The 10,167-nt window shown below is 40.9% G+C and overlaps 1 protein-coding gene and 1 long non-coding RNA gene across 2 annotated transcripts in view; both read right to left on the bottom strand.

The window, feature by feature from the left end:
* Positions 1–4,673, bottom strand: part of LOC121396020 (neurofilament medium polypeptide-like) — a 9,788-nt gene extending 5,115 nt beyond the window's left edge. The window contains exon 1 of the mRNA XM_041570615.1: positions 4,602–4,673. Within this exon, the coding sequence (XP_041426549.1) occupies positions 4,602–4,673 (72 nt within the window). The remainder of the gene's footprint in view (positions 1–4,601) is intronic.
* A 4,632-nt stretch (positions 4,674–9,305) lies between these two features.
* Positions 9,306–9,886, bottom strand: LOC121396120. Its single transcript, XR_005962840.1, has 2 exons — positions 9,688–9,886; positions 9,306–9,376 (listed from the first exon to the last, which is right to left on the bottom strand). It is a non-coding gene; the product is annotated as an uncharacterized LOC121396120 (long non-coding RNA).
* Positions 9,887–10,167: the final 281 nt, after the last annotated feature.

Genomic DNA, 10,167 nt, shown 5'->3' with positions numbered 1-10,167 from the left:
GGGTTGTGTAAAAGTGTGCGTAGCAAGATGTGTTTTTTCGATTGTGTATAAATATGAGCTCCTTATAATGTCAAGATTATCCAACGTCTTTAAAAAACAGTTTTTCTTTTTTCTCTGTGATAATTAGAACAGTAACCTTGTAACTTAGTGCCAAACGTAAGTGATAATGGAATCCTTCACTTTGAAGCAATCACACCTATTGGGTTTGATTTGATTGTTTAAATACTGAATTTCTAGTAGACTGAAGGTATGAGGATTCCAAATTACGGAAAGGGTTGTACCAAGAAAACCTGAGCATTCTGGATAACAGGTCCATATCTCTACTGAAGATTTTCTACCCAGTTGGGAGGCTAGGATTGGCGCCTGGATGCTAATACTGGATAAATAGGACTAATTGATTTTTTTGTTTCTTGATAACCCTTTAACCGCCAAGCACTGTACGGCGTACGTGCTGCGGGTTTCAGGGCTCTGAGGTCTGCCAAGAATCTTCCATGTACTTTCTCTCAGCTGAGCCTACTCAGGCTTTTGCCTTGCCTCCGCAGGACGCAAAACAGGTGTGACAGCGCCTCTGGGCAAACAGGCTGGGGGCTTCGGATCTGGCCGTCACGATTGTCGCAGATGCGACTTCAAGACGCAAATGGGCGCTGCAAATAGCGCTGCTGCGCGTTACTCACCTCTTCCTTCCGGAACAGCCGCCCACACACTTCCTGCTGCGCAGTAACTCTGCAGACACGCTGTTCTGGCTGCCTCCATCGGTTTCAGCGATCCTCCTGCTACAAAACGGTAAGTGCCCTTTTTTTTTTTTTTTTTTACACATTTACCTGCACTTACACATACCTACAGTACATTTATACACTTACATAAACATTTTAGTAAAAATTTGTATTTTTTTTTTAAATTTTTTTTATTTTAGCACACTTGGTCGTTTTTGTACACTTATTTACACTTAATTACATGTATTTGCACACTCAGACAACTTTTATTAGTGCACAAATATGTATACACAAAAACTCACAAACAGGTGTGTTTTGTTTTTTTTTTTTTTACTTATTCATTGTACCGTTTGTTTTGCCTAAAAACATGTTATTTTGACAGCGTGACTATTGGATAATCTATTTCGGCCACTAATTATGCTGTCGGATCAATTATTTTATTTCATTGATTTACGCTATTTTTGTGGTTTTATTGCAATTTTATCCCTGCATTATTGTTCCTTATGAATCTTTAGTATTGTTTTGCTGTTTGGTGCTTTGGTATAGAAAGATTTATTTTACTTTCCAAAAATATATAGTTTTTTGGGGGTCTCTTTACATTTTGTGGGTCTTACGGCACATAACGCACAGTTGGGGCTCTCTTTTCCGCAGCTTAGTTGGCTACTGTGAAAATTCATATGCATGTTTTTCATGTAGGGGTCCGTACACGCCACATACTTTGGTAAATCTTTGCATATTGGGCATCAAACTATTCAGTAGACCTCTGACGTCCATATTTAGGGTGATTTTTCTTTATACGTAAAACATTGTGTGCGATAAATGTGGGAAACTGCAACAATTTTAAGGCGATTTCAGAAATGTTGTAAAAAACCTCTACGTTTAGAAAGCTTTTGCAGTTTGGGTAGTTTGGTGTAGAAAGACGTCGTTATCTTTGTTGGATTCGGCAAATGTGTTACTTTCCAAAAACATATGGTTTTGGGGGTCTTTGCTATTAGGAAGGGTCTTGAGGCACATAATATGAAGTCAAGGGTCTATGTTCACAGAAAGGCGAACTCGGCCAGCGGAGAAAAATCATATGCACTATTTCATTTGGGGTCCGCACATGCCAGCTGCCTTGGTATATCTATGCATATTGGTCATCAAACTGTTCAGTAGACCCTTGGCATCAATATTTATGGTGTTTTACTATTGTATGCAAGAAATTGGGTGAGAATAAATGCGGCCAATTGCAATATTTTTAGGCAATTTCAAAAATGTAAAAACTGTTGCTTTATCGCCAAATTTAGGAATGGTTTGCGGCTTGGTACTTTGTAGTACAAAGACATGCATACCAATTTAGATTCGTGGCAATGTGTACGTTCCGAAAATATATGTTTTCCTGGGGGTGAACTTACTTTTTTCTCCTTTTGCCCCCCCCCCCCCAAACGATGTAAATGTGTTGATTTTGCAGTACCTGAAATGATCAGACCATATGGGAGTCTTCCTTTTGGGGCCCTATATGCCACGTGCTTGGTTACACCTAAACATATTGGCATCAAAACTGTTCAGAGGACCCTAGGCTTTCATATTGGGGTGATTTGTCTTGATACCTAAAAAGTATGTGGGTAATACGATGCTGCAGGGTAGAAATTTTGAAGTCATTTTTGGAAATGTCCCCAAAATCACCAAATTTAGGAATGGTTTGCGGCTTGGTACTTTGCCACAAATCTAAATTGGGTATGCATGTCTTTGTACTACAAAGTACCAAGCCGCAAACCATTCCTAAATTTGGTGATTTTGGGGACATTTCCAAAAATGACTTCAAAATTTCTACCCTGCAGCATCGTATTACCCACATACTTTTAGGTATCAAGACAAATCACCCCAAATATGAAAGCCTAGGGTCCTCTGAACAGTTTTATGCCAAATATGTATAGGTGTACCCAAGGACGTGGCATATATCGCCCCTAAAATGAAGACCCCCCCTTGTATGGTCTGTCATTTCAGGTACTGCAAAATCAACACATTTACATTGTTTTGGGGGGGCAAAGGTAGAAAAAAGTAAGTTCACCCCAAAAAAACATATTTTTGGAAAAGTACACATTGCCACAAATCTAAATTGGGTATGCATGTCTTTGTACTACAATGTGTACTTTCCAAAAATATGTTTTTTTGGGGTGAACTTACTTTTTTGGAAATGGAAAGTTATTTTTGGAAATGTTGCCGAAATTACCAAATTTAGGAATGGTTTGCCGCTTGGTACTTTGGTGTAGAAAGACATGCATACCCAATTTGGATTCAGGGGAATGTGTACTTTCCTAAAATATATGGTTTTCTGGGGTGAACGTACTTTTTTCTACCTTTGCCGCCCCCCAAAACTAATGTGTTGATTTTGCAGTATCTGAAATGACAGAACAAACGGGAGGTCTTACTTTTGGGGCCCCCTAAGCCACGTGCTTGGGTACACCTATACATATTGGGCATCAAACTGTTCAGTGGACCCCAGGATTTCATATTTGGGGTGTTTTACATTGATACCTAATGATGTGTGGGAGATATGTTGCTGTAGAGTGGAAGCTTTGAGGTCATTTTTCAAAAAATTCACCAATTTCTATAAAACATTATAACTTTAGGAAACAATTGCAACTTGGTAGTTTAGAGTACAAAGATATTTTTACCCATTTTTGGTTCACCAGAATCTGTTCTTTCTAGTAATGGGTAGTTTTCTAGGGTAAACCTACTGTTAGCGGAATGTTTGGCCTTGAAATCAAAAGTATGCAGTTTGGGGAGTGTTGCTTTGGAAATTTGGTTGTGTACTGCTTGTAGATTTTGAGCTATAAAAGTGAGAAATCTCCATAAAACTATATATATTTGGTATTGCCTTGTTCAGGAGACATAGACCTTTCTAAATCAGCTGTGTTCTCGTACATAAAATAAATGATGTTTCTGATATATGTGATTGTTCTTTGTGAAACATGATTTTTTTCATTTTATTAGACACTTAGAAGCCTATATTTTTTTACAGAAGTAGAATTACACCAAAATTCTTGCATATTGTGAAAGTTCAGGTTGTCCTGAAAAAAACAATATATTGTTTTCCTGGGTAAACTAAAAGACCACCCAGGAAAGGCCCTTAAAGTGAAAGAGTGCAAAATATCTAAAAACTGTTTGGCAGTAGATGTTCGCATCTAGGACAAAACGGCTGCCAGGGAAAGGGTTAAGAAAGGAATTTGGAAGTTGGCCCAATAAAGCAATTACTTTTGAGACCTCATTTTGTGTGATTATTTGCAGAGGGTTGGGAGTATTATCTTTGGAGCGGCTGGGAGGATTATCTTCAGATCGGCTGGGTGGATTATTTTCAGAGTGCCTGGATTATTTTTTGGAGCCCTTTGAAGATTATCTTCAGAGCACCTTGGAGGATTATCTTCAGAGCATCTGGGAGGATTATCTTCAAAGCAGATGGATTATCTTCAGAGCAGTTTTGAGGATTATCTTCAGAGTGGCTTGATTATCTAATGAGAGGTTGGTTTATCTTCAGGTCGGATGGGAGGATTACCGTCAGAACGGCTGGGAGGTGTATCTTCAGGCTATTGACACGTGTGGATTTTCACAGAGGTTCGCGACGCGTTTTTTAAAAAAAAAAAAATGCCCAAGATTGAAACTGCTATCGTATTTATGCAGTGGTCGGCTTTTTTAAAAACTGCACTGAAACTGCGCCGAACATCCGCACGTGTATCCATAGCCTCAGAGCTGCTGGGAGAATTATATTCGAAATGGCTGTGAGGATTATTTTCAGATTGGATGGGAGGATATCTCCAGAGCGATTTTGAGGATTATCTTTAGAGCGGCTGGGAGGATTATATTCAGGTCGGATGGGAGGATTTTTTTCATTGCGACTGAGAGGATTACCTTCATATGGACTAAGTGAATTATCCGCAGTGCAGATGGGAGGATTATCTTCAGAGCAGCTGGGAGGATCATTTTCAGAGCGATTGAGAGGAAACTGAGAGGATTAATTAATAAAAGCTTCTGGAAGGATTATCTTCCGGTTGGATGGGAGGATTTTCTTTGTTGTGATTGAGCAGATGATCTTCATATGGATTGAGTGAATTATCCACAGTGCAGATGGGAGGATTATTTCCAGAGCGGTTGTGCGGATTATCTTCATAGCGGCTGGGAGGATTATCTGCAAAGTGTCTAGAAGGATTAATTTAGGAGCGGCTGGGAGGATTATTTCAGAGTGGCTGTAGAGGCAGGCAATTTTGGTGCTTTTTTTTTAAATTGGCACTTCCGAGGGGCCCAGCTCACAACCCAGCCTCTCAATAAAGGGATGGTTCACCTTCAAACAACTAGTTTTCCGATAGATCACCAGAAATAATGACATTTTCCAATGACTTTCTATTTTCTATGTGTCACAGTTTTTCAAATTTTGAAGTGTAAAGTGTCATTTTTTACCTTCTGAAGCAGCCCTGGGGGTCGCCGACCCTGTAAACTGTTCTAAATGGATACATTTAGTTGATACATTTCTTATCTTTGTCCCTGCTGAGAAGAATCTCTGGGTTTCATTACAGGCAGCTGTAAGAATTGATACAATAGTTGCTAATACTCCAGAGAGGCTGCTGAGAAATGTATCAACTTAATGTTCCAAAATTGCAACAGTTCAGAGTCTGCACCTGAATTACTGAGCTGCTAGAATCAAACACTAGAGACAGGAACATTCAACTTTCAACATTCAACAGTTAAAAATAAATAATGGAAAGTAATTGAAAAAAGTTTTCATTTCCGGGAACAATCTAAAAACACCTGAATTGAAAAAAGTGTTTGGAAGGTGAACAACCCCTTTACAGAGGGTCCAGTATATCCATTTAGCTGTAAATTTAGTGACATATTCAGGGGCTGTAGCTGAGATTTCCTCAGAATTGTATAATTCACTCATTTTGTTTATCCAGTCCTGGATTATTGGGGGCTGCAGCGATTTCTATCATGTGGGGATCAGCAGTTTTGCCACATTGAATAGATGAGGTGCTATAGTAGAGAGGGACGGTGAAACATTTCTGGGACCATATAAAGGAACAAGGATACAGGCTGAGTTATACAGGGAACAATGAGTATATTTTGTGTATTATAATGCATAATGTACCCCTACTGTAAATTATAAGGATTTGAGAATCCATATAAAGGCACACGGCTGCGGGTGAGTTATACAGGGAACTATCCTTATGTATTAAAACAGATTCTGTGCCCTATACTGTAATTGATATGGACATTAGAAGTCACTGAGGGGTTCTTTGATCATATAAAGGCACAAGGTTGCAAGCTGACTTATACAGGGAACTCGGAGCATTAGTCATGTATTATAAGGGATAATGTACCCCCTACATTAAATAATAAGCAAATTAGAAGTCATTGAGGGGTTCTGTGACAATATAAATGCACAAGACTGCAGGTTGAGTTACACTGGGGACGGTTACAAATGTATTATAGGGGGTAATAAACCCCCATTGTAAATTATAAGGCTATAGACATCACATATAAATGCACAAGGCTACAGGCTGAGTTATACAGGGAACTCTTGAGTATTGTGTATTATAAGGGATATTGTACCCCCACTGTAGATGATAAGGATATTTGTAGTAGGGCCCCTTGCCACAATTGTTTTTAGCTCTTTATGCCCCAGGTCACCAATGTTTTTGATTTTTAGGGCCCCTTTGTCACCAATGTTTTTGATTTTAGGGCCCCTTTGTCACCAATGTTTGTAACTCATAGGGCCCCTTGCCGCCAATGTTTTTACCTCTTAGGGCCCCAGGCGACCAATGTCTTCAACTCTTATGGTCCCAGGCTATCAAAGTTTTTAACTCTTATGACCCCAGGTCACCAATGTTTTTAACTCTTAGGGCCCCAGGCCACCAATGTTTATAGCTCTCATGACCGCAGGCCACCAAAGTTTTTTTAAGATTTAAATGAGGGGAAGGTATTTTCATGAGAATTGTCACCTGACCGTAGCACAGATTTTCCATAGGCAACACATTTCCTCGTTTACCATTGCCTTTATTAGGACCGGCGAGTGTTTGACCAAAGTATTTAACCCACTGCCTCATATTTACCGAAATCAGAAAAGTTCTACTAATAAATTTGATTTAGGTTGAGTTAGGTAACTGTTTAAAGAGTCTACCTCGACCAAAAGTTACTGTTCCAGGTTCATGTCCATGTGAACTTTGGTACTGAGTGGGGGGGTTGTGGATCCAGGGGCAGGGTTGGCCCAACTTGCCCCTACCTTCCTTATTACCCCTCAAAGGGCTTCCTCGCCTAGCAAACAATGGAGTGTGTCATTGTGGGGGCAGGAAGAAATATAATACTCCTCCATCGCTTTAGCAGGAATCCCCTACCCCAAAAGGATTTCTCATAACCTGGAGAGAGTGGTAACCAAAAAACAAATCCAGCACAGGCATTCCCCAATATCAAGCACCTTCTTATACTAAATGTCTGGTATAGTATAAATAGGCTTGTGGGAAGTGGATGGAATTCCAATATTGAGAGGGCAATGGACTTGAATGGAAATGCTTACATTGTGGCCTATGGAGTAAAGCAATTTTGTAGTTCCTTACAATCATTGGAGATCAATATGTGTCCCTATGTCTTTCATCCCCATCAATGTACATATGAAGCAAATAATCCTGCAGAGAAATTAACCCATTCCCTTCATCAAATAAACCACTGTATCAGCACCCCAACCCAGTTTTACCCTTACACTGCCATTTTGAGCAGCTCCCAGCAGTATTAATTGCCCTGTCACCCAACCGGTAGAATGAGGCACAGGAGCCCCTTCCCTCAATATTCACCATAGGGATTAAAGAAAAACACAGACTTTTTTATGGGGAAACCTGTCGGAGAGCACAGGATTTATTATAATTAACAGCTAATTTATATTTGGGCATCCCTAACGACCAATGATCCAGAGGAAGGCGAAAAACCCTAGAGTACTATGGGGACCAATCTGCACTGTAGGTAAAAATTCCTTCCTGACTCCTAGAAACGGCAGTCGGTTTTACACCCTGGATCATTTAGGATTTCTTTGGATTCAGGCCATGGTGTTGGGTCGGCGGCAGCAGCAGCAGGCGGCGAGTCTTTGGGTGGAATGCTGAAAAGAAAAGATATAGAAAGTGTTGACATAAGAATAAAGACATACTTGTTTCCTTATGATATTAAAGGCTACAGGTCTTGCTTTAAGAACGCACTATGCGTTGGGCCTGTGGGGACTGTTTGGGTCTCTCTACACATGGAATGCCTTGGCCTATTATGAATCTCAGTTTGAGCCTGTGCCATTTATTCTTTTATACGCTTTGATCACCTGGTGCCAGTCCATTACCCAGTAGCAACCCATTTCCAAAGGTGGATATCTCAGCCAGATGTCCAGCAGCCCTATAAGCGTTACCTACCTCCCCTGTTATTGGCCTACTATAGAATCGACACTTTATCTGCAGACTTATCTCTGTCAGCACCCTCTTACAACCTAAAGGCAGCCAAACATTGGTCTATGGGGTGCCCTCAAAGTAATCAGCCTACGGCATCAACAGACAGTGTATGATTTCCTTTTATTGTTCTGATTGAAAATGCTCAGAACAGCAGGAAGTAAAGTGGAGCTGCATTGGACAACATGAGGCATCTCTAGATAATGGGTAATTGTCAGTAAATTGATACATTACCCAAACTCTCCGGAGCCTCTTCATGATGGCCTTCCTGAACTGTTTTCGGAGGGTCGGCCTTTCCACCACCAGAGGATCTTTGATGATCTCTTCTTCACCATCAGCTCCCTCCTCTTTCTCCTCCACTGCAGCAGATTGCTCCTCCATCGTCTTCTCCTCCACTCCAGGGGCATGATGTTCTTCTGCAGAACCTCCTACTTCCGCTCCCTCTTCTTTCTCCTCCTCTTCAGGAACTTGCTGTTCTTCAGCGGGAGGAGCTGCTTCTTCATTTGTTGGAGCATCCTCTTCTTCTTTATCTTCAGCTCCTTCTTCTTTCTCCTGAGAGGCAAGAGCTTCCTCTTCTGCTGCTCCAGGAGCTTCTTCTTCCTCTGCAGGAGCTTGCTCCTTCATCTTCTCCTCCACTGCAGGGACTTCAGCGGGAGCTCCTTCCGCTTCCTCTTCCTTGTCCTCTGTATCAAGGGCTTCCTCATCTGATGCTGCAGGGGCTCCATCCTCCTCTTCTTCATCTGCAGGACTGTGTGCTTGTTTTTTACTAGGTTTGAAGGGAAGAAAATGTAAAAAAATGGGTCATTGTTGTAATTTGTTTTCAAAGTATTGCAACTACAATTCTGATGACTGGAGGATTAAAATAGCCTTGTACCTAAGAAATATCATTATACCTGCTACACACCTGTCCCTACTGTAACACATTGGGCAGTTACTGAGCTGAGTAAGTTCCATGCTAGACTTCCCCCAGTGATACATGCTGAGATACATGCTATGGTTGTAGGGACCTAAAAAAGTTCAAGTCTCTGTGCTATCATTATGGCCAAAAGCACCCGTAGGTACGAGAAAACATCTATATTTTTTTGAATATGTTATGTGCCAGACCAGTAAGTGTAATTGAAAGTGTTAATTGCAAAATACATACCCAGCCGCTTTCTTTAGCTTCAGCTCCCTCAAGAACTCATGGTGAAGCTGGGTCAGATGTTGGTTGATAGTCTGTGAGCGCAGGGGAGGCACAAGGATAGGAGCAAAGGGGAAAGAAAGGAGACAATTAGGATTATGCCTGTATATGTGCTGCTAATAGTACCTTTATATGCTGAGGGCAGTGAGCGTGTGGGATTCCCTGCTGGCAGCTGATGTTGTGATATTGTAATTTTGAGCATCAGCCTTTTCTCATCATTGGGAGAAAAAAAAACAAATTACCCCTTGTGCCGTTGTCCCGATTGCAATAGACCAATCAAAGTTCAGTATCTAGCGGTTAAACACCCAAGAAAAGCATCAGGGACAGTGATCCCAGGGGAACTTACATTCTCCAGCCGCAAATACTCAAGCTGCTTCCTCCGGTTTTGCACTCGAGTTGGATGATCCTGTGGAAGAAGAGAGTCAATGTTAAGCGCTTCTTTGTACCAATGCCATTATTGTGGCCATGTGAACGCTTGTGATAAAACCATTTTTGTTTCTGGTGAAAATGGCACTTGGATGGGTGACTTTAGATGCCCCCAGGGGAGCAGGAGATGCAATGAATAATAATGTAATAGATTATTATAGAGACTCAAAGTGAATAATAACCTCTCCTATAATAATAATTATACTAGTGACACTTACAGGAGGCAGCTTGGCAGATTTCCTGAGGGCGGCATATTCCCTCTTGATCACTTCCTGTAACATAAAGAAAGAAGCAGCGTGAGATAAGAGCTGGCAATCTAATATCATTTGTTCCCTATTCATCTAAACATCTATTCTGCATTACATACCAGCGAGTGGAGCATTTTCCAGTAATGCATAAT

The sequence above is a fragment of the Xenopus laevis genome, chromosome 7S (assembly GCF_017654675.1).
Source record: "Xenopus laevis strain J_2021 chromosome 7S, Xenopus_laevis_v10.1, whole genome shotgun sequence".
Taxonomy (NCBI): domain Eukaryota; kingdom Metazoa; phylum Chordata; class Amphibia; order Anura; family Pipidae; genus Xenopus; species Xenopus laevis.
The sequence above is the reverse complement of the archived record's forward strand: the minus strand, read 5'-3'. Positions and strand labels throughout refer to the sequence as shown.